The 24,702-nt window shown below is 43.9% G+C and overlaps 1 protein-coding gene across 5 annotated transcripts in view; it reads right to left on the bottom strand.

The window, feature by feature from the left end:
• Positions 1-22,693, bottom strand: part of CCDC60 (coiled-coil domain containing 60) — a 216,865-nt gene extending 194,172 nt beyond the window's left edge. For 3 of the 5 annotated variants that reach the window (XM_035257788.2, XM_035257790.2, XM_035257789.2), the window contains exon 1: positions 22,111-22,693. In XM_035257788.2, the coding sequence (XP_035113679.1) occupies positions 22,111-22,200 (90 nt within the window). In that variant the 5' untranslated portion in view covers positions 22,201-22,693. The remainder of the gene's footprint in view (positions 1-22,110) is intronic. The other 2 variants (XM_078337409.1, XM_035257787.3) reach the window with 2 other exon arrangements.
• Positions 22,694-24,702: the final 2,009 nt, after the last annotated feature.

Raw genomic sequence — 24,702 nt, 5'->3', positions numbered from 1 at the left:
AAAAGGCCAATTTTTCAAGTCTTTGTTGCAAACCCAAAGTGAAACATCTGATATATTTCTCATTTGCATTGCTAGGAATTTAATCTTTGGACAAACACAGGAATAAAGTGAAAAATGGACCAACAGACAATAAAGGAAGAAAACTAGATGGAAACTTTGGGGAAAGTTCACCACAGGGTCTGTATCTGGGGACTGCTATTGTATTGAGAAAGTAATTCTAGTCATATTCTGCACTAGACTTTGGAGAAAAATGGCCTAAAAAATCTCATAAAAGATTGACATGAGTTCTTTGCTAAAGTCACTAGAAAGAAATATGGCATTAGATGGGTGAGGAATTCTAGAAAATGAAATGAATATGAGTGAATGAATGAATCTGAATCTAAATGAAATGAATGAAATAAAATGAAATATATAACTATGTATCATTCTAATAACAAAGCAACAGGTGCAGTATCTAGGGAAACTTGATTTCCATAGAACACCTGATCTCAGATATTCAAAGAGATTTCACCAAAGGTGACTGGTCCCAGGAGTAAATGGCTCTCTAGAATATTCTGGAAGTATCCAGAAAATCTAAAGTTAAGAATGAGTGGAAACTTAAAAAAATAAGAACAACACATTTTAAATAGAACATATACTGTTTAGAGCAAGTAGGTATACAAGGAGATAATAGGTTCACTATTCAGAGATGTTGCATTAATTTATTCAACAAGTATTTATTGTGTTTTTTCCATGGGATTTAACTGGTACTGACGTAGGATGCGGGACTTGGCTCTTGAGGTGGGGCTTGGACACTGGACTAAATTGAGGACTAGCTAAAAGAGGGACAAGGCAGAAGCAGTTTTTTATGAGACATCCACCAGTGTGCCACATCAGCTTACCATTGCCATGGCAACAACTAGAAGTTACCCTTTCCATGGCAACAACCTGACAACCTGGAAATCAGCACCCTTTTTCTAGAAAATTCCACATAATCTGCCCATTAATCTGCTTATAATTAAAAATGGGTATAAATGTGACTGCAGAACTGCATTTGAGCTGCTACTGGGGGTGCACTGCATATGGGGCAGCCCTGCTCTGCAAGGAGCAGCAGTTCTGCTGCTACTGTACGCTGCCACTTCAATAAAAATTGCTGTCTAACATTACTGACTTGCCCTTGAATTCTTTCCTGGGCAAAGCCAAGAACCCTCCTGGGCTAAGCCCCAATTTTGAGGCTTATTTGCTCTGCATCAGTACATAGTAGGTGTGCTGCAAATAGTTTTTGAATGAATGAATGAATTCAAAGATCACTAATGGCTGTTCCTGCTCTAATGAATCTGCTGCTGGTGGTGACATAGACATATTGGCAGTTGAATGATGGAAGCTATGACTGTGGAGCTTTGAAGAGCTGGGTAGGAAGAAAATGAGGAGAGAATCAGAGAATGCTTCTTAAAGGGAAGAACTTCCTAATCTGTCTTGTTTTAATGATCTCTAAATATGTGCCTGAACCCAGGCCAACAATTTTACCAACAAACAGGAAGACAATATAGAAGATCAGATCACATATAAGTACTGGGTCCACCTCAAGCCAGCCCTCTCTCAGGGAGAGCAGGATACCCTGGTTACCTAAGTTTCAAGACTTTTAAAAGTAGGCACTGACTTTATCTCCATTTCATGGATAAGGAAACTGAGGCTTGGCATGAGAGGTGATTTACCCAAGGGTCATACAGCAAGGAAATAGCAGAGCTATGGCTCATACTGTGCCCGATAGCCAGCAACATGACCATATTCTCCCATTTTGGATAGGAAGTTGGTTAGATGCCCTACAAGGTTTCTCTATGACTCTGTGGCTCTAGATGATGGGGCCCTATCTTCAGAACGGGCAGAATCTATTGGTTTGGATTGTTCTGCCTCTTTAATTCAAGAAGAGATTTATTTGGCTTGGTCTCTGTTAGCCTGAATTCTACTGCTGCTTGAACACAAAGACAATGTCCGAGTGCTCTGTGACCCTGGCTGAAGCAGCAGCAAAGGCCGAGAACCAGGGTTTGAAAAACGAAGAAATTATTTGTAAGAACATTTTATGGTCTACATTAATAAGCAGTAACTTGATATCAAGTTCTTTATCCAAACAAACCCACATCCATTAGCTTGGAGCCCCGTGCACTGTGCTGTAGCTGGAAAGAAAATCTTCCTGTTTCTTTGTTAAAGCAGAAAAGTGAAACTTCAGAAAATGGCAATTTATGCTGAAAATCCCTGACAGACTCTTAACTGAAACTGTATGAATTGTGGTCCTGTCACTTACAGCTGGAGACACCCTGATGATTTTCTGCTTTTGGTTTAAAACATCACCTAAGCCACTCTGTTATCAATCTTATCTAATGATCTATTTACCCAAACTACACAATTACGGACAGACTCCCATTACAATCCAGGTAGACGAAAGAACATTAATGAAACAAGGAGTCTGTGGGATTGGATTGCCTAGCAATTGGTCTGAAAGTCTGCTTTCCTTGATGTCCAAATGGACAGGCTGTCTAGGGTTTTTCTCTTCACTTTTTAAATAGATAAAATTGTTACAATTATTTAAAAAGCTAAAGGGAAGCACAGGAAGAACTAACAAATATTGTTAGGTGTCATGATGGAGGGTAGACAGAGAAAGAGAGGGAAGTGGAGAAAAAGGGAAAGAGCAAGGAGAGAGACAGAGAGAGAATGAGAGCAAGGAGAGAGAGAGCAGATAGCTATAAAGAGAGTGAGGGGGTGAAAAGAAAGAGGAGAGAGAGCGAGAGAGGAGGGAAGAGAGAGAGAGAGAGCAGATAACGAGAAAGAGGGTGAGAAGAAAGGAGTATGGCTGGGTGTGGTGTTCACGCCTGTAATCCCAGTACTTTGGGAGGCCGAGGCAGGCGGATCACCTGAGGTCAGGAGTTCAAGATCAGCCTGGTCAACATGGTGAAACCCCACCTCTACTAAAAATACAAAATATTAGCTGGGTGTGGTGGTGGGCACCTATAATCCCAGCTACTTAGGAGGCTGAGGCAGAAGAATTGCTTGAACTCCAGAGGCAGAGGTTGCAGCAAGCTGAGATCGTGCCTCTGCATTCAAGCCTGGGCAACAAGAGCAAAACTCCGTCTAAAAAAAAAAGAAAGAGAGAAGGAGAGGGGACAGAGAAAGAAACAGAAACATGGAGAGACAGACAAATAATGAGAGAAATGTAGGGGAGAGAGAAAGAGAGAAATTTTGAGAGGTTTGTTTAATGCAGTTTCCAAACCTTTGGTGAAAGAAAAACTGCTTTCTGGAGAGTGACATTATTTGATTTCCCTTGGATCTGGGCTGGCGACTTAGGGGGCATCTGATCTCTGATCAACATCCCCAGCCACTTCATGAAGTCTCCTATCATGGATTAAATTAAGATCCTTTAAGTGCCAAAAAAGGCTATTTTCCTTTACAGGCAGACAAGGAACAGTGGAACTATCTTCCTACACAGGCAGACAAGGAACAGTGGAACTATCTTCCTTCACAGGCAGACAAGGTACAGTGGAATCTGGCTTCCTTTCAAGTCAATTTGCAGGAGGACCATAGACACACACACACACACACACACACACACACACACACACGGAGAAAAAGGGACACTTTGTATTGTGAATGACCCTGAGACAGCTGCATCTGATGTGGACAGTGTCTTAACCCGCCACCCCCACTCCACCCTCCCAAATGCTCCTGTAACTTCTCCTGAGCGTTAAGAGGCTTTGGTAGCAAGGAGGGATCATGCAGGCTGTATAAGCATGATCTGGAAGTGAATTTATTTATTTATTTTACTTTTTAATTTTAATTTTTGAGATAGAGTGTGGCTCTGTTGCCCAGGCTAGAGTATAGTGGCACAGTCTCAGCTCACTGTAACCTCCACCTCCCTAGTTCAAGTGATTATCCTGCCTCGGCATCCCAAGTAGCTGGGATTACAGGCACTTGCCACCACCATGCCTGGCTAATTTTTGTATTTTTAGTAGAGACAGATTTTCACCATGTTGGCCAGGCTGGTCTCAAATTCCTGACCTTCAGTGATCCACCTGTCTCGGCCTCCCAAAATGCTGGGATTACAGGTGTGAGCCAGCGCGCTTGGCCTGGAAGTGAATTTTTGAGAAACTTGAGAATGAAGCTAAGACTCCATTTCAGCAAATATAAGCAGCTCTGGGCATCCTGGAGAGGAAAATGTTGGGACTTTTGGGCCAGACTGGCCTGATTTTGAGGGTGAGCTTTTCCATCCATTAGCAGTGCAACATCATATAAGTCATGTTTAAATTCTGAGCCTTGGTTTTCCTATCTGTAAAAGGGAGGTGATAACACCTTTCTCAGAAAGTTGTCACGAGGCCTCAAAATACTGTTTGTAAATCACCTGGCACACAATGAACCTTTAGCAAATAATAGGATAACAGGATAGACTAACAGGCAGGATAGTGATATGTTTTGGATCCATGTCTCATTCAAATCTCATGTCGCATTGAAATCTCCAGTGTTGGAGGTGGGGCCTGGTGGGAGGTGACTGGATTGTGTGGGTGGATTTCCCCTTTGCTGTTCTCACAACAGTGAGTGAAATCTCATGAGATCTGGTTGTTTTGAAAGTGTAGCTCTTCCCCCTTCACTTTCCCTCTCTCCTGCTGGCCATGTGAATAAGTGCTTGCTTCCTCTTTGCCCTTTTGCCATGACTGTAAGTTTCCTGAGAGACAATTCAACTTCTTTTCTCAATAATTACTCCTTCTCAGGTAGTTCTTTATAGCAGTGTGAGAACTGACTAATACAGAAAATTGATACTGGGAGTGAGGCATTGCTATAAAGATACCTGAAAATATAGAGGTGACTTTGGAACTGGGTATTGGGCAGAGTTTGGAACAGTTTGAAGGGCTCAGAACAAGAGAGAAAGATGAGGGAAAGTTTGGAACTTCTTAGAGACTTGCTGAATGGTTGTGACCAAAATGCTACTAGTGATATGGACAATGAAATCCAGGCTGAGGTGGTCTCAGATGGGAACGAGGAACTCACTGAGAACTGTAGTAAAGGACATTCTTGTGCTCTAGCAAAGAGTGGTTCTTTCATGAATGGTTTAGCACAAACCTCTTGGTGCTGTTCTTACAAGATCTGGTTGTTTAAAAGTCTGTAGCATCTCCCTTTCTCTCTTGGTTCTGCTTCTGCCATGTAAGGCTCCCACTCCCGCTTTGCCTTCCACCATGAGTAAAAGCTTCCTGAGGCTTCCCCAGAAGCAGATGCCACCATGCTTCCTGTGCAGTTCCCAGAACCATGAGCCAAATAAACCTCTTGTCTTTCTAAGTCACCTAGAGTCAGGTATGTTTTAATAGCAATGTGAGAATGGTCTCATACAGATAGTATAGACTGAGGGCCCAAGGTAGGCATCAGACACCAAATGAAAGTGAGAAAGACCACCCTAAAGGCATCTTCAAGGTAGCTATGGGAGAATGGATCTCTCAATTCTTACCCACTTCGAGAACGCAAAACTAGAGAGTGGAAAGGGAGAGAGGCATTTGTGAAGCAATTTCATCAACAGCTTCTGTGGTGCTTTGAAGCCTGATCCCAAAGGGAAGAGGATGCTTTATCCTTTACCTCAAATGAAGGAGGGAGAGGTCACCACTGGGATGGCTCCAGAGTCGAAGATGAGATCCCTGCAACTGGGGACTGGTGGGCTGGTCTCTGACACCCTCCTAGGAAGTTCAGAGAACAGAGGCAGGCTAGGAAGTGCTTCTAGGGGAAAGGTAGAGAGATGAAGAATAGCTGTGGCATCAGGAAGTGGTGCTTTTTTTCAGTCATATGCCAGGGCTGTGTGAAACCTGGGGATCAGATGTGGCACCAAAGGCAGAAACAGCAACCTGGGATCCTGCCCATAATGACTCCCACCAGTAACGCAGGAGACCCCAATATCATGAGTCTGAATGGGGTGGACTTCTAGTAAACCAAGATCTGAGGGGAGTGCATAGCTGGTAGAAAATGTGTTGAGAGCTGTAACCAGAGCACCGTAGTAGAGAACTTCAAAAAAGCCAACAAAATTACCTGCAGAATGAGCCAGTTTTAGGCATCTGCTGGACCCAGAGAGAATAGAGCCACTTTATGGCAGTGCTGGTAAGACCTTTCCCATGTCTCCTATTTTCTTTTCCAGCCAAGAGTTAGAAAGCAAAGAAGAGGCCAGGCACAGTGGCCCACACCTATAATCCCAGCATTTTTGGAGGCCAAGGCAGGCAGATCACTTGAGGTCAGGAGTTTGAGACTGACCTGGCCAATATAGAAAAACCCTGTCTCTACTAAAAATACAACATGGTGAAACTGCATGTCTACTGAAAATACAAAACAATTAGTTGGGTATGGTGGCATGTGCCGGTAGTCCCAGCTACATGGGAGGCTGAGGCGAGATAAATGCTTGAACCCAGGAGGTAGAGGTATGCAGTGAGCTGAGATAGTGCTACTGCACTCCAGCCTGGGTGACAAAGTGAGACTGTTGAAAGAAAGAAAAAAAAGAAAGAAGGAAAGAAAGAGAGAGACAGAAGGAAAGAAGGAAGGAAGGGAAGGAGAAAGAAAGAAGGAAGGAAGGAAGAAAAAAAGAGAAAGAAAGAGAGAGAAAGAAAGGAGAGAGAAATCAAGCAAGCAAGCAAAGAGAGCTGGGGATCTCCCTGGTTAAAGAAAGGGGCACACCCCATATCTCCCTCCTGGGTGGCCTGCCTGAAGCCATCCTTAAAAGAGAGGAGAAGGGGACCACTCTTCTTCTTGAGGGAAGGTTGAAATGTTGCTTGATATCTTATGTCAATGCTTTTGGTTTTTGAATTGTGACTGTATTTTGTGATTTAAAGAGACTACTTGAGTGGCTGTCACCCAAGGGCAAGAAGAAAAGGCTCACCCTGTGTACACCATTTTTATTCAGTCTCCAGATTAGAGCTTCCTGCACTGAAAATATCTGAAGGGAGCAATGACAGGCAAAGATAAAGTTGTGTTGATTAGATAATCCCAGGCTTCATTCAATGAATGGGTATATTTCTGATTACTGACATTATGAAAGATGGGATGGAGACTTGGTGGGGTTCTTGGAGGAGCTGGAGTGGACTGAGAGTCCTGTGGAATGTCTATCAGTTGTCAACTTCAGGGACTGCTGGGGTAGACAGAGTGCTCTTGAAACACGCCTTGGGCCAAGTGCAGTGGCCCATGCCTGTAATCCCAGTACTTTGGGAAGCTGAGGTGGGTGGATCATCTGAGGTCAGGAGTTTGAGGCCAGTCAGGCCAACATGGTGAAAACCCATCTCTACTAAAAATACAAAATTACCCAGGTGTGGTAGTACACCCCTGTAATCCCAGCTATTCCAGGAGGCTGAGACATGAGAGTTGCTTGAACCTGGGCAGCGGAGGTTGCAGTGAGCCAAGTTCGTGCCACCTCTCTCTAGTCTGGACGACAGAGACTCTGTCTAAAAACAAAACAAACAAGCAAACAAAAATAAACATACCCTGGACCTTGGTCTTGGTAGGTGAGGACAAGCCAGAAGTGATCAGCTTATTAAGATGCAGTCAGTGTTCTCTCCCTAAAGCTTTTCAAAGTGGGTGGTTTTCCTTCCTTCTCCTCTTTTTTGAGAGTGGGGCATATTTTCTGTCAACCCACCCACCCCCAGGGAAAAGTCAAGTTTATCTTTTTGAGAAATACAGCATAATGGTTAAAAATGGTGGATGGTCCACTAACCAATAGCTGTATGACTCTTGTTGACAGGTTTTCTCATCTGTAAAATGGTATTAATAATGCCTACCTCTTATCACTGTAGAGTGTATGGAATTGCATAACTCACATAAAGGGTTTGCATGGCACAAGGCACACAAGTAAGTACTCAGCCAACAACATCAGTTACTTCTATGATCATGGTCATGATAGATCATTACTTATTCTTAAAACATTGACATCATTTTTAACCTCATGTAGAATACAAAAACATACCTCCAGGATGACCTTTGGAGATGATGATTTTTCAGGAGGAGATTTCTTTTCTCAATACTATGACATCTGATTTTTTTTTTTTGGACAAAAGAGCCAATTTGACATTACATGTAACAGAACATGGGGATGGTTGGGATGTAAAACATCAAGAGCACTGAAAAATATCAACCACAAATCAACCTTAGCTATTATTTCAGACTCAGTCCTGATGAACATTGTCTTGAATCTTCACAGGATTCAATTACAGGTGAGAGTCTTCAGCATCAGAGAAGTGAAGTGGGTAGTGTAAGGTCACAGAGCAGGCAAACAGCATCAGAATCAGGACTCAAAACCTAGAATGAGCCCATCACCCAGGCACTAAGTCAACTAACTCTGGCTAGAGTTTGTCTGTTCACTGAAGGAAACTCAAGCACTGTGCTTTTACTGGGGCAATTAAAATCCTGAGCCATAGAACACAAGGAAAGGGAGGGCTATTTGTTGGTTGGGGGCACAAAGTGAAAAGATGAGGAGGCTAGTTAGTGTTAAAAAGCATCCAAACTGCCTACTCTGGTTCTCAAAGACCCTGCAGAATGCTCTCACCATTCTCCCATACCCTATGAGAATGCCATATTCATGGTGTCTCAAATTCCTTGGTACCTGCCAACAAGCATTGCTTCCTCAGTTTTGAGGAGCCTCTTTCAAGAGGTCTAAAAATATCAAAGAAGCAGTTTGATTAACAGAGGATGGGATAAGCTAATAAGTAATAGCAACACAGGTGACAGTCATGTGCTAATTGCCTTTTGGGCATTTTCTTCAAGGGCTCTTAGAAGTGAAACATTTTAGTTATGTTATCCTTTTGGCTGTCTTTCCCTGAATGCATAAAAATGATCAGCATAAGTATCATCATCTTTGGAAATGTCAGTATTTAAATGTTTTAGTTCTTGATATTTGGGAGCCATTGGCTCCGATTTCAAAGTGGAAATATTAAGAGAAAACATTTCGTGAGAATTTGCTACGTGCCTGGGGCTATTCCTGATCCTCCCAACAACCAGATGAGGCAGGACTGTCACTATTTTTGTATGGAGGAGAGGGAAACTGAGGCACAGGGAGTAACTTTCCCAAGGATACATAGTAAGTATCAGAATGGTATTCATATTTATGAAGCACCCAGCATGAACTGACTATAGTAATAAAATATCTATGGGGCCAGGCGCAGTGGCTCAAGCCTGTAATTCCAGCACTTTGGGAGGCCGAGGCGGGTGGTCAAGATATTGACACCATCCTGGTCAACATTGTGAAACCCCATCTCTGCTAAAAATACAAAAAATTAGCTGGGCATGATGGCGCATGCCTGTAATCCCAGCTACTCAGGAGGCTGAGGCAGGAGAATTGCCTGAACCCAGGAGGTGGAGGATGCGGTGAGCCGAGATCACGCCATTGCACTCCAGCCTGGGTAACAAGAGCGAAACTCCGTCTCAAAAACAAACAAACAAACAAACAAACAAACAAACAAACAAAACATTTGTGGGCCTGTCCAGATGGAATTTCCAGTTGTTTGAGGAATGTGTGGAGCTATCCTTGGTCCTGAGAAGAGAGACTAAAGAATACTGGACATTTTGCCATAACCAGCCCCTGTGTTAGGCTCTAGGATAGACTCATGAGCAATGCATAGTCACCTTCCTCAAAAAGCTACAAGTCTAGTGATGAAAAATAAATAGGCAATTATGATACAGGGTATTTTTTTTTTTTTTTTTTGGAGAAAATAAAGAATTCAGTGGGTCAGAGCTTAGATTCAGAGTGAATCCATTTAACTTGGTAGTTACTCAAATTATTCAACCCAATTAAGCTGTTTACGATTAACAACATCTCAGCCACACACACCCCAGAGCCTCATCTCTCATTAGCTAGGCCTGTCTTCCTCTTCATTTTATCTAGCAGGTCTTGGCAGTGTATTGACCCAGGATCAAAATATGCCTTTCTTGGAAATGTGACTCTAATTAGAAATGGCTTACGAATCTTCACTGAAACGAACATTATTTAGAAAGATAAGTCTAGGCTGGGCACGGTGGTTCATGCTTGTAATCTCAACACTTTGGGAGGTCAGTGTAGAAGGATCACAAAGTCAGGAGTTCAAGACCAACCTGATCAACATGGTGAAACCCCATCTCTACTAAAAATACAAAAATTAGCCAGGCTTCATGGTACATGCCTGTAGTCCCAGCTGCTCGGGAGGCTGAGGCAGGAGAATAGCTTGAACCCAGGAGGTGGAGGTTGCAGTGAGCCAAGATTGTGCCACTGCACTCTAGCCTTGGTGACAGAGTGAGTCTCTGTCTAAAAAAAAAAAAAAAAAAGGAAAAGAAAAAAGGAAAAGAAAGATGAGTCTAAGCCACATGCAGATTTTCTTCCCCTCTTTTTCTCATCCTTAGCTGTGTTTTTTTTCTGGCAGAAACTTGCTAGCATATTTTAGCAAAAGCTCAAGAAAACACAAATGTCCTTGTCTGTGGTCACAGGCAGAGTCACATTCTTGTTTGCATATTCTACAGCTAAAATTGGCGCTTTCCCCTTTAATCCAGAGATTTTTAAATATCCTCTTTAAAAATTGCTCCAATAGGCTGGGTGCAGTGGCTCATGCCTGTAATCTCAGCACTTTGGGAGGCTGAGGCGGGCGGATCAAGAGGTCAGGAGTTTGAGACCAGCCTGGCCAACATGGTGAAACCCTGTCTCTACTAAAAATACAAAAAGTAGCCAGGTGTGGTGGCAGGCACCTATAATCTCAGCTACTGGGGAGGCTGAGGCACAAGAATTGCTTGAATCCAGGAGGAAGAGGTTGAAGTGAGCCAAGATCATGCCATTGCAATCTACCCTGGGTGACAGAGCAAGACTCTGTCTCAAAAAAAAAAAAAAGAAAGAAAGAAAAAGAAATTGTACCAATAGATGCCCCTTTTAGGGAGATACTTACACCTTCTTACTGCAACCTACCAAGCTCATCTTAAGAGCACAGGCTTTCTGTAGTTATTTGGTCCTAGATTGAAATCCTAAAACCATCACCTGTTTCTCTGGTGTCTCTGGGCAGGTTGTAAAACTTCTCCAAGACTCAGTTTCCTCATCTCTACAAGTAGAGATTAGATGTCATGATAGCATCTACCACACTGGATTGAAAAGTTAATTTTAATAATATATGCAAAGCAACTGGTGCAAAAAAATACTCAGTAAGTGGTAGCCATTTTCTTTTCATGTGCCATCAGAGAGCCCAGCAATTTCCAGGTTAAGATTCCCTGTTTCTCAGATGAAGACAGAGAAATAAAAGAGGTTAAGTGGTTTGTCCAAAGTCATACAACCAGGCCACGTGCGGTGGCAAATGCCTATAATCCCAGCACCCTGGGAGGCCGAGGCAGGTAGATCTCTTGAGCCCAGGAGTTCGGGACCAGGCTGGGCAACATGGTGAAACCCCATGTGTACTTAAAAAAAAAAATCAGCCAGGCATGGTGGTGTGTACCTGTAATCCAAGTTATTTGAGAGGCTGAGGCAGGAGAATCCCTTGAACCTGGGAGGTGAAGATGGCACTGAGCTGAGATCATGCCACTGCATTCTAGCCAGGGCGACAGAGTGAGACTCTGTCTCAAAAACAAAATAAAACAAAAAACAAAACAAAACAAAAAACAAAGAACGAACAAACAAAAACAACAACAACAAAGCACAAGTCATACAGCCAGATGGTGACAGAGCTGGAAACCAGGCCTCTTAATTCCAGGCAAGGGCTATACCCGCTCTACCACCGTTCAAAGTTCTGGAATGGTGTTGCTATGAAAAACCAATAAGGATTTGGCTGGTTGAAGGGAGGTCTTGAGAGGTAGCTCCAAGCTATTCCTTTCCTATGTCCCATCTAAACTGTAGGCTCTTTTTACTCTGTCACCCAGGCTGGACTGCAGTGGCACAATCTTGGCTCACGGCAAACTCCATCTCCCAGATTCAAGTGGCTCTCCTCCCTCAGCCTCCTGAGTAGCTGGATTACAGGCATGTGCCACCATGCTCGGCTAATTTTTGTATTTTTAGTAGAGATGGAGTTTCATCATGCTGGTCAGGCTGGTCTCGAACTCCTGACCTCATGATCTGCCTGCCTTAACCTCCCAAAGTGCTGGGATTACAGGCGTGAGCCACTGTGCCCAGCCTCCTTTTTCTGTCTTGAAGAGGGTTGGTTTGGCTTTAATGCTATATAATTAATGGCTGCTTATGAGACAAGAGAGCCCTAGAAAGATCTGCCTACTCATCCAAGTCTTAACTGCACTTCTACCACATGGCAGGTCCTGTGGGATACCAATGTAGTAGCCACCAAAAAGCTACCATGTTTCCTGCTCTGGAGGAGCTTGCAGTTTGCTAGGTAAGATAGTGTTACAAAGGGGAATTTTATGGTACAAAAGAAGCATGTGACCTGGATTGGGAGGTGGTGGCCAGGGAAGGCTTCTCAAAAGAAATGACATTTAAGCTGACACTGAAAGAAGTAGCAGAGGTGTGTGTGTGTGTGTGTGTGTGTGTGTGAGAGAGAGAGAGAGAGAGAGAGAGAGAGAGAGAGAGAGAGAGAGAGAGAGACAGAGAGAGAGAGACAGAGACAGAGACAGAGACAGAGAGACAGAGAAAGAATGTTCTAAGAGGTGGAAGAAGACAGAAGGCAGCATATTTGAAAACTAGTGTGGCTCCTTACTGGTGACGAAGTGATGAAAGATGAGGCTGAAGAACCTGGCATGGGCTGGATCATGCAGAGACTTTTAAAATTCATTAAAGATATTCTTCTTCATTTTGAAGACAATAAAGGGTCACTGAATTTTTTTTTTTTTTTTTTGAGACGAAGTTTCGCTCTCGTTACCCAGGCTGGAGTGCAATGAGGCGATCTCGGCTCACTGCAACCTCCGCCTCCTGGGTTCAGGCAATTCTCCTGCCTCAGCCTCCCGAGTAGCTGGGATTACAGGCACGTGCCACCATGCCCAGCTAATTTTTTGTATGTTTTAGTAGAGACAGGGTTTCATCATGTTGACCAGGATGGTCTTGATCTCCTGACCTTGTGATCCACCCCCCTCGGCCTCCCAAAGTGCTGGGATTACAGGCGTGAGCCACCACGCCCGGCCCACTGAATTGTTTTAACAAGGGAAAATGACAGTATCACACTTGGATTGAAAGACAGTGGGTCAGATGGAAAGAAAAAAGTACAGTTATGGGTCCAATGGGCTGGTCCAGGCAAGAAATAATGGTGCTATGGACCCCTACCCTATGGCAGTGGGCATAGGGTGATGAAGAGGCAGAGGTCATAGATGAAGCTTGGGTTTCTACTTGAACAACTGGGTACATGACAGCATCATTTATTTAGACGGGCAAGGTTTTACCATCACATAGGCATTCGGCTGGAGAAGGGTATTCAAGACTTTAGCATCCCTGTGCTAGTGATTCTCACCTGTGGATGGTTTTGCTCCCTGAGGACATTTGCTGATATTGAGACATTTTTGTTTGTCACCACAGGGAGGCTGCAACTGTCACCTAACAGGGAGATGGCAGGAATGCTGCTTCACACTCTGCAATGCAAGGGCCAACTATCTGGCCTCAAATGTTCAATAGTGCCAAGTTTGGGAAACTGCTGAAATGCAAAGCCTGGAGAGGAGTAACACACTAGGTATTTCCAATTATTTAAAGCTTTAGTGGGAGTTCATGGGGCATAATTCTCCCTAATTTGACAACCCTTTGGGACAGAAACTTGGGTAAATTTGTGTATGGAGAGGGAGAGTATGAAAAGAGCGATCTGCTGGAGCTCAGTGAGGGACCATTTTGTCAGACAGGATACCAAGAAAGAACTTGTTTTTTTGCAGGAGAATGGCAATACACCCCCTCCCTTCCTCCCTGATGTATTAGAGAATGAGTTCTAGGTTTGGCTCAATGTCTAGTACCACCCCAAGTCTATATCCAGCCAACATTCAAGATTCAGAAGGCTTCACTGCACCTGTCTTTCCATGACAGAACTCGTTTCTACCTCAGGCTCCTATATATATATATACACATATATATATATTGTTTGTCTTTCTTTTGGTACTTGTTATTCACCATCTAGATTCATAGTTATTTATAAATGTTCTCTCTGACAGCACTGTGGGTTCCTTGGGAGAAGACCACAAGTCTGCTGCATTTCAGCACCCTCAAAACATCTGTCACATGGTAGGTGCTCAATATATATCCCAAAAGATGACCTGATCATGTACCAGGCTGCAATAGGGGATATTCTCTGTCCTTTCTGCCCCTGAGCTACAGCCCACCACGAAACCCCTGACAATGCTGAACCTATCCAAGAATCTGTACCAGTTGTATAATCTCACCACTCTGTGAAATCCAGAAACCCTGAGGCATTTCCAGGCTTGCAAGCCAACTGCCAGACGCGGCTAATTTTCAAGTTATTAAATAAAACTACCGATTGCATAAATTCCAATTTAGGCAGAAATACATTCGATCAAAATTGAGCCCCACAAGAAATTTTCTCAGCCGAGTTTGAAAACAGGAGTTTAGAAGGAAAAATACCACCATCTCATGTTAGAAGGTATCCCATTACTGACGATTATGATTTTGAATTTAGCTGTCAGAAATATCTCTGAGAAAAAATATGTCGGTTTATTCAGCCCAAGAAAGGTTTAATTGGCTTCTGTCAGATTCTATGTAAGTGCTACTTGCCAATGAACCCCATACGAATTTTTGCAGCTTTTGAATTTAACAGCTGATGGCTGAGTCTTTGGAGGCTGTAGGGATGTTGAAAGGAAGTCAAGAATAAGTTTCCTTCCACAGTTGTGCAAAGGCTTATCTAACCAGAATTTCCTTAAGCCTGACCAAACAATGGAAACAGATGGGGGTCGCAGGAATAAAGATGGAACACATTCCATTGCTTTAGATCCAGGCTCGTGTTATTCTCCCTACATTTTTCAGAGTGTTCAAAGTGGTGTCCCATTTGATTTTCTTTATTCGTTCTGTATCCCTGCCACCTATAACCATGCACATACTTGGAACTCAGTACATGTTAGTTGAATGAATAAATGTTCCCACTGGGGAAACTCTACTTGTTCCCTTACCCCCACGGCTCTTTGATGGGCACTACTGTGGACAAGTGCCCTTGAGATTCCTAAGCAGTAGTTGTGTAGGGTAGGGGATAGGGATGTCTCTCTTTTTTGGGTTACCCTCTGTCAGTGTGTGGGTTGGGGTCCCTATTATTTAAGTTTTTGTGAAATCATTCTTGTAAGTCACTGCTGAAAAGTCAGTCTAATACTCATCTTCAGTATCAACACTGCTTCCTTGCCCCTGCTGTATTATTATTATTTTTTTTGAGATGGAGTTTCACTCTTGTTGCCCAGGCTGGAATCCAATGGCACGATCTTAGCTCACTGCAACCTCTGTCTCCCGGGTTCAAGTGATTCTCCTGCCTCAGCCTCCCAAGTAGCTGGGATTACAGGCCCATGCCACCATGCCCAGCTATTTTTTTTTTTTTTTGCATTTTTAGTAGAGACAGGGTTTCACTATGTTGGCTAGGCTGGTCTTGAACTCCAGACCTCAGGTGATCCACCTGCCTCCAGCCTCCCAAAGTGCTAGGACTATAAACGTGAGCCACCGTGCCCGGCCAGCCCCTGCTTTCCATAGTCATGTTAAACGCATACTTTCCCAGCCATTCTTACTGCTAGAAAAGACAGGTGACATTTTTCTGGGAAATTAGAAATAGAGAAAATAGGTGGGGAAGGTTCTTGGAAAGCTTCTGTTTACCTCATAAAAGGGACAAAAATAGCTTTTACTCTCGACTTTTTCCTCTTTCTGCTGGAATATGGATGTGATGGCTGGACCTGGGACAGCCATTTTGTGACCGAGGGAAAAGGTCTTGCCAGCCTGACACTAGTAAGCTTTAGAGCCAATGCCAACAGCTGTCCACCTCCAGACTTCTCATATGAGAAAAATAAATTCCTATTTGTTTACTTCACTGCTTTTTAGTTTTTCTCTTACTTGGAGCCAAAACAGTCCTAATCCATATACAGTGTTTTCCTTTTATTTTTTCCTCATTACCCTTTGATTCTCTATGGGATTAAAACATGAATAATGAGACTGAGCTGAGAGATAAATTCCAGGGATCAAACCATGCTCAGGAGCATCCCCTTCTCTACAACTAAGGCTTTTGTCTGGATCAAGCATTTCTGCCATCAGGATGTACACTCTCCTGAAAGATACCACATCTCTCATGCAAATATACTCTCATACCAACTCTAAGAATATCTTTAGACCTGCCTCTTCCCTTCTACCCTTAAGCTGGGGCCTGGCCTTATTAAGCCTCATTAATGATGAACCTCACTACGTGACTTTAGAGTTAATACTCAGTTTCCTCTTGACTTCATCTCCAGGCTGACCATATCTTCAAAACAGTCATGGTAGCACTCATGTCCAATCAGAGAAGGGGGAGGAGCACAAGTAAGAATAATGACCACTGTCACCACTTATTGAAGACTAACTGGGTATTGTGCTCAGTATTTCACATGAATTATTTAACCCTTCCAAAACATCTATGCCATAGATCTTATTGTTCTTCAACTCCATTTCCCAGAAACTCACACCGGGGTGTCAAAAAGAGAATTTGAAACCACCTTTGCCTGACGTCAAAGGCAGAGCTTCTCACTAATCTCAAAGCTTATTATCCCATCAATAAGACTTATTGATCATTTCTTCACCCCTTCCCACCATCATCACTTCCCCTGCAGAGCAGGTGCCTCTTTGTAGATGGGACAAAGAGCCTGTTTCATTTTGTCCAGCGTGAAGAGTGCTGATCGCTCTTCCTGTGTCAGGAGGTAATGAACACACTCCTCTGCATCCTGATTTATCATGGAGGGGAGCCGACTGTCACATGGGCATGCAATTAGACACAGCAAGATTCGCTAAGGCAAGCATTGCCTGTCCAAAGCATTAGGCCATAAAGAAAAAAGCAACAAACAAACCATCTAAACAAAAAACATGAATTCTATAATTTATCTCATGCAATAACAATGGAGCTAGAAGAACCCCTTGGAGAGAGAAAAGAGTCTCTTTTCCCTAGTTGCTGTTTTCCTGGCTTAAGTCCTGAGCAATATAAAAATGGAGATACAGCCAGCTGAGATTCTTCAGAATTGAATCTCAAGTGGTTGGTAGATATTTTATTTTATTTTATTTTTTCCGGGCAATCAGTGATTCTATACAGGGGGCGTGGTCTCAGCGATCAAAGGCAAGAGAGATCACTGAGTGCTAAGGTCACCTGTAACAAAAACCAGTGACTCACCACAGCCCGGCATTTATCTCTTCAGGTCACAATTTCTTCTATCTGGACAAGGAGGGAAATCGCTTTATGTTTGCCGTGGAAACGTATTGTGCTGGGAGTCCAGGCTTCTCTTGCTGGGAAAAACGTTTCTCAAATATGTTGTTTCTCCTTTTCTGACTCCAGGCAGCCCAGCTGGGTGTATGCTGTGGGTTTGTTTCCAAGGCTGTCTCTGGACACAGCCATCCTCATCATTTGGTGGTGGGGGTGATGCAGACTGTCAGGCCCAGGACTTTTCCATACCTGGGATTCTGCCTGGTTTGCCCCCTTCTTCCGGTACCTGTCAATTTACCTCTCAGCAGAGAACTAGACCCTGGGGATCTTCAAGCTCTAGTGTACCTCGGTACTAAAGCTTATTAACAATACCTCTACTACAGAGTTGTTGAAAGGATTAAACACCACCATGACAAAGGCTACCATTTAATGGTATTTACTCTATGCCAGGCTCTGTTCTAACAGCATTACCCACATTAACTCATCTAATTCCTGCAACATCTTTTGGATGGGGAAGCATTTTTAGATGTATTTCATCTATTCTAAGGTGTACCTTTTCTATCTGCATTTTAATGCCTCTGAAACTGGGACACATAATTGAAACAGGTGATAGTTTAATTTGTTGAGTTTTTGTTTTTAGCAGCACAAGAAAATGGTGACGCATCTGGAAATGGAAGGCTTCTTGGATTAGATAAAACGTGATGCACTTGACAGAGAGGAACTGAGCAGCCCAAGGTCACACAGCCTAGTAAATGGAGCACTGGGGTTCAAACCCACAGAGTTTGCTGACAAATCTGCTCTTTTACTGGTTGGTTGATTGACTGAGACAGAGTCTTGCTCTGTCACCCTAGCTGAAGTATAGTGATCCAATCACAGCTCACTGCAGCCTCAACCTCCTGGGCTCAAGCAATCCTCCTGCCTCAGCCTCCCAAGAAGCTGGGACCATAGGCATATGGGACCACCACACACACCTGGCTAGTTTTTGTTTGTTTGTTTTCTGGAGACCGGGTCTCACCAGCCGGTGCCCAGGCTGGTCTTGAACTCCTGGGCTCAAGTGATCCTCCTGCCTCGCCCTCCCAAAGTGTTGAGATTATAGGCGTGAACCATCGCACCTGGCAGAATCTGCAAATTTAATCACAAAAAACTTGGATATGAGCAAGGCTCCCAGAATGGTTCCTGGAAGTTTCAGGATCTTCCCAAAACAGGTATGCTGCTTTTCTCACTGGGTTTTTAATGACAATGAGATGGAAAGTTCAGGCACCAAGAGACAGAGCTTGTATAGAGGACTGCAAACCTTTACAGTTGTTTTCGCCAAATGCTACTTCTGAGTTCTCAGTCTGGAACATAAAGCGGGATGTTCTAAGCACCTCTCTTTCTTTTAGCCTTTTCCAAGGCAGAAATCGAGGTTCTGTGGTAATCCTGTACACAGTCTGCTTCTCCCCTTCCCCATGTCTGATCCCATCAGACTTCTGCTTCCTTGGGAAACAAAGGGAAAAGGGACTCCCTCAATAAATTAGGGAGCCCAGCATAAGGACAAGCTAGATGGTTTCTTTAACATAAGACTTTCAAATAGAGGATTTGCATATGTTACTTATTAAAAAAAAAAAAAAGATCCCGTACAAGGCAGTTGCCAATTTAACATTATACTGGCAGGATATAGCAACTTCCAACCCTGTGAGAAAGGAAAACGACCAGGTTCAGAGGGTTTCAAGACCCTTTTGAGGCTTGTTCCAACAGGCATTCATTATACAAGCATGCAGGGGACTCTTAATGTTACCACGCAGCCAGTGTGGCCATACCTTCCTCCCAGAAATGCCACTCCTCATATCCCTCCTCATTGGACACTTACTAGGCTGTTTGGCATTTTGTGATTCTATTTTTAGGTGTCATTCCCTTTCCTCCTCCAAACAAACCTGGAAGTTATTTGAAGCCAATGGTTGTGTCTTACACATTAATTTTGTAGCCTTGTCACACTGAACAGAACAATCACTTATCACAGCTTGATAAGATGGTGAGATAGAGAGGGCTGGGCTTGAGCTCAGAGCCAGACAGATCCAAATTCAAATCCCAGTTCCGTTCCTTGCCCGTTGGGTGTCCTTGGGTAAGGCTTCTGGGGAACTGTTGGATAGACCAAGACTTCCAGCCCAAAAGCCTCATTGAAATCTTTCTGCACCCCTCTCTACTTTCTAGAAAATAATGAAGACCCCAGGGGGTCCCTAGCTCACATTCAAAAGATCATGCCTTTTGGGTGATCTTTTTGCCCGTTGGGTGTCCTGTCTTCTCTGAGCCTCAGTGTTGCCCTCTTATGAGGAGATAACAGTTCATAGCTTGAAGGATTATAGAAAGTTCTGAAAATATCACACTTAATCTTTTTTAGCTCGAAACGTGGCACATGTAGCATGTACTCAATATGTGCCAACTATCATTATCATCATCATCATGACTGCAATTACTCTGCATGACTGTAGAGATCAAAATCCTGATCTCTACATGTTTGCTTGAGGCTTGTCACTTTCTAGTAACCCTAGATTAGGTTAATCATTGCTTTACTATAGCTTTAAAACCTTGAAATTCCTAAAGGCATGATCTTTTGAATGTGAGCTAGGGACCCCCTGGGGTCTTCATTATTTTCTAGAAAGTAGAGAGGGGTGCAGAAAGATTTCAATGAGGCTTTTGGGCTGGAAGTCTTGGTCTATCCAACAGTTCCCCAGAAGCCTTCTTCCCATCCCTTGACCTCCCTGAGTCCCACTACTCTCCTCCGAAGAAAGAGATGATCATTTCAAGTTCCGCATCTTCCTCCACTCTCTACATCTCTCTGTGTATGCCAGGATGAAAAACCTATTGCATTTATTTGAGTACATGGCTTGTTTCTTCCCCAAATCCAACATACAGACACACACACACACATGCACGCACGCACACACACACACACACACACACACTAATCTAAATTAGCTATCCCTTTTCTTTGCTCCCACAACACCCTCTGATACTTCCTCAACACACCATTAATTAACCTGCATTATAACAATGTTTCTTATCTCTTTTATTCCCAGTCCCAAGCATACACACTATAGATTGTGAGATTCAAAGGCAGGTCTCATTTTTAACTAGAGCAAGTGTTTAGCACCTAACGGAGGTTCAATAAATCTTTACTAAATAAATGAAATGACAATATAACTAAAACCTAACGTGTGCTTCCCATATGTCAGAACTGTGCTCATAGCGTTTGGCATACAGTTACTCATTTAATGCTCACAGCAATCCCATGAGGAAACTATGATATCCCCATTTTGCAGATGGCAACACTGAAGCTCAACTTGCCCAAGGCCACAGGGCTGCTAAGAGGCAGATCCAAACCCAGGGTGATTCTGTCTGCTGCTCCTGCTTTGATGCTCACCCTTGCTATTGAAGCGTCCATTTCCTTCTTCATTTTATCCCTCATTCATTCCCCCACTGCTATGCTGGGAAGTTCAGTCCCAGCAGGGTTTACTCGGGATTGAACATCCTTCTGGGTAGTATTTTGAGATGAAAGGAGATGGAAAAAGGCTGTATCATGCAGTCATGCAGAGTGGTCTCCCTAAGAGTGCTGAGTAATGAGGAGTACACAGAGATAGGTTAAACTTTAGAGAAGAGCAGCTCGGGAACGTTTTGTACCACATGGAGAGCATTGGCAATTTATTTATTTATTTATTTTTGAAATGGAGTTTGGCATTGTCGCCCAGGCTGGAGTGCAGTGGCGCGATCTTGGCTCACTGAAAGCTCCGCTTTCTGGGTTCAAGCAATTCTTCTGCCTCAGCCTCCTGAGTAGCTGGTATTACAGGCACACACCACCACACCCAGCTAATTTTTTTTATTTTTAGTAGAGATGGGGTTTCACTATGTTGGCCAGGCTGGCCTCAAACTCCTGACCTCATGATCCGCCTGCCTCAGCCTCCCAAAGTGCTGGGATTACAGGTGTGAGCCACCACATCTAGCCACTAGTGAGTTTTAAGCTCTCCGTCATGGACTGACCACCCGCCAGGCCCTCCTTCCTGGGGCATGGCCGTGAACCACAAGTGTGCCCTGTGGATGCACCAGGGTGGACCAGCATTGCTGACCTTGGCCAATCCACGCAAAGTGGGGTGTGAGGGTACAATAACAAGTGCACACTTAGAGTTGTGCTTACCCAGTTATGATCATTTAAAAACAGGAACCATTGACTCCAGTCACTCAGTACATATCGATTTTTCTTTGCTTTTCAAATCAACAACACTGTTCCATGTCCCATAAACACATTATCCAGCGTTAACATCACAATGGACAATTTTCATAAATTATTCCATTTAGTCCTCAGACTGCTCCTAAATTGATGTTCCTGTTCTAATTTCATAGACACAAGGAAATAAAACCTCAGAGACGCTAAGCAATTAACCTGTCTAAAGTCACACAGCTGGTGCGTGGCAAACCTAGCCTTCAAACCCCAAAAGTTGACACTCTAGAGCCTCTTCATAGAGAGAGGGGATGTGCCTGTTCCCCGAGACCAACAGATCTCTGAGAGTAAGTTTCTGCGGACGGCAAACCTTCAATTTATCTTAATTTTTTCCTGATGTTCTACAGTGTCACTGCTGATTTATTCCATCATTCTGGAATTACTGGCTAATAGGATGGCCCAGCTCACCGCTCTGGTTTGCGTTTTCATTCTTTACGAGAAACCAACCATTGATAGCAACGGGGATGTGTCTCGACAATTTAATTACTCCATGACTCCCCTCTCTCCCCTCTCTTCCTTGTTGGTATCGAGGCTAATTCCTATTTCACTTGCTCTGAAAGACATGATTGGTTTCCGCAGAGAGGGAAGACTTACCTGCTTTAGGTTCTCCGAGGCATAAAAGGGCCGGACAGCCCCCGCGTTGGGGGAACTCTGAAGCTTTTTGGTGGCTGGAAACTTGGTCATCTTAAAAATCGTTCAGGCTTTTTAGCCTGCGTCTCCAAGGCAAGGGTTTTTCTAGAATCTTCTACTTCAGCAGCCACTGCTATGAGAGGTTCCGGCAACTTCTCCTTGATCCCCAGGTCCCAATTACACGAATTCCAAAACGGTTTCCATCTGAGAAGTAATGAGAAAGCACCTGGGTCTCCCACAGACGGGATAAGGAAGTCCGGTTAGAGCAGAATAAGGCGAGCCTGGGATTACTTTTTGAAAGATTATAAACTTCTGTAAGCTTCCTCGTCTTCGGAAGGGGTATCTTCCTTTTCTATAAGCAAAATAAATATGAACTAAAAAACATAAAATTCCAGCGACAAAGTGTGCGGGAGAGTCCCATGGAGGGTCTCCCAGATCCCCATCCTCCAAGAGCGCCCGAGAACTAAGGCGGCCCTAAAGAGGGGCTTATCGCTCTGTGGGGAAGGTAGGCAACTGCTAACCCCCGCGGGGGGCGGGGGAGAGACACGTGGTTGCTTGGCAACGGGACGCCAAGGAGAGCTTCCTCATTGGCTGGAATTGGTGGGGGCGTGGTCGTGGGGGGTCGTGAACTCTCCCAGGTTGCTGGGACGCCGCCGGCTCTCAGCTGCCTGATGAGGCCCGATGCCCCCGAGCCAGCCGCATTCTCTGGACCAACTGGTTTCTCTTTTCAGGCCTGAGGACCATACACTTTCTCTCTGACTACAAGCGACTCCTTGCTTTCAAACTCTGCTCTGTCCTACTGCTAACCCACTAGTGATTTTTGTGCCGTGGGGTGGGTGGCCTGTAATCCTGTAATTCTTAACCCTAGATGCCTATTTCTCCCGTTTTTCCACCTGACAAACTCCTATTCATCCTTCAGAACCCCTTCATTTTATAAAAAGAAATACTGGTATTTCAGCCGGTGGAGTCCGAGGCGGGCGGATCACCTGAGGCCAGGTGTTCGAGACCAGCCTGGGCAACATGGCGAAACCCCGTCTCTACTAAAAATACACAAAAATTAGCCAGGCATGGTGGTGTGTGTCTGTAATCCCAACTACTCGAGAGGCTGAGGCAGAATCGCTTGAACCCAGGAGGCGGAGGTTGCTGTGAGCCGAAATCGCGCCATTGCACTCCAGCCTGGTCAACAAGAGCGAAACTCCATCTCAAACCACCACCACCACCACCACCATCACCACAAAAGAGACTCGCCTTCAAGAATCTCACGATGTATATTGTGTATGTTTGGGCTGGAGAACAAAGGATAAGAAATACTGTTATAAAGCAGGGTGATTTATCATAGGGTATTATCATAGTAGGGTAGTATCATAGGGTAATGTGGGAGCAAAGAAAAGGGACTGCTATATATAGATATATGCACATGCATATACATATACACACAAATGTGAATATACATATATACACATGTATATGTGTGTATAGATGTATTTGTATGTGGAGGCATGTGTACACATGACATTTATTAAGGGCTTAGGATGTGCTAGACACTGTTCTAAGTGTTTTACACATATTGACTCAATCCATACAGCACCTCTTTAAAGAAGGTGTTTTATTACCCCATTTTACAGACTAAGCAACTGAGGCATAGAGACATTAAATGACATGTTTAAAGTCACACAAGTGCTGCAGCTGAGATTCAAAGCCAGGGTGGTTTGAGTCTAAAGACCAAGCTTGTAAGCACTTAGATGCCTAACTTTGCTGAGTTTGGCTTCTATGTCTTTAAAATGGGGATAATAGCTTTGCCACAGGTTGTTAAGAATTGAAGTGGATAATGCATATGAAGGCTGAGCCCATGGGGCGTCCTAGCTAAGTGGTACTATTATTATTCCCTGACATCACGTCCCTAGGAAGAATTAGGCATTCTCACCGTGCAGGGTTCATTTCACAGCAGATGTTAATACTAACTGATATTTATTGATCACTCGCTCTGTGCTTGGTACTGTACTAAGCACTTTGAATACATTAATTCATTTAATCCTTCCAATAACCCTATGGGGTAGGTTCCCAGCCTGCAGCAGATTTATTTCCCATGTTTGGATTTGAATGCCTTAGCCTTGGCATTGTTTCACACTGGATTGATCTGATTCATGTTTTATCCCTCAACCTTGAGCTGCTGGGGATTAGGATATCATTACGGCCTCTCTCTTTCTTTCTTTTTTTTCTTGAAGCAGAGTCTTGCTGTGTTGCCCAGGCTGGAGTACAGTGGTGTGATCTCAGCTCACTGCAACCTCAGCCTCCTGGGTTCAAGCAATTCTCCTGCCTCAGCCTCCTGAGTAGGATTACAGGGGCGCACCACCAGGCAGACCCAGCTAATTTGTGTATTTTTAGTAGAGACAGGTTTTCACCATGTTGGCCAGGCTGGTCTCAAACTCCTGACCTCAAGTGATCTGCCCGCCCCAGCCTCCCAAAGTGTTGGGTTTGCAGGCACGAGCCACAGCACCCAGCTCGTTTATCTTCTCTGTAGAAGGTATCTACTGCAAGATGATACTCTACAGAACG

Source organism: Callithrix jacchus, chromosome 9 (genome assembly GCF_049354715.1).
Source record: "Callithrix jacchus isolate 240 chromosome 9, calJac240_pri, whole genome shotgun sequence".
NCBI lineage: Eukaryota > Metazoa > Chordata > Mammalia > Primates > Cebidae > Callithrix > Callithrix jacchus.
Note: the sequence above shows the minus strand (reverse complement) of the source record. Positions and strands in the feature narration are given on the sequence as shown.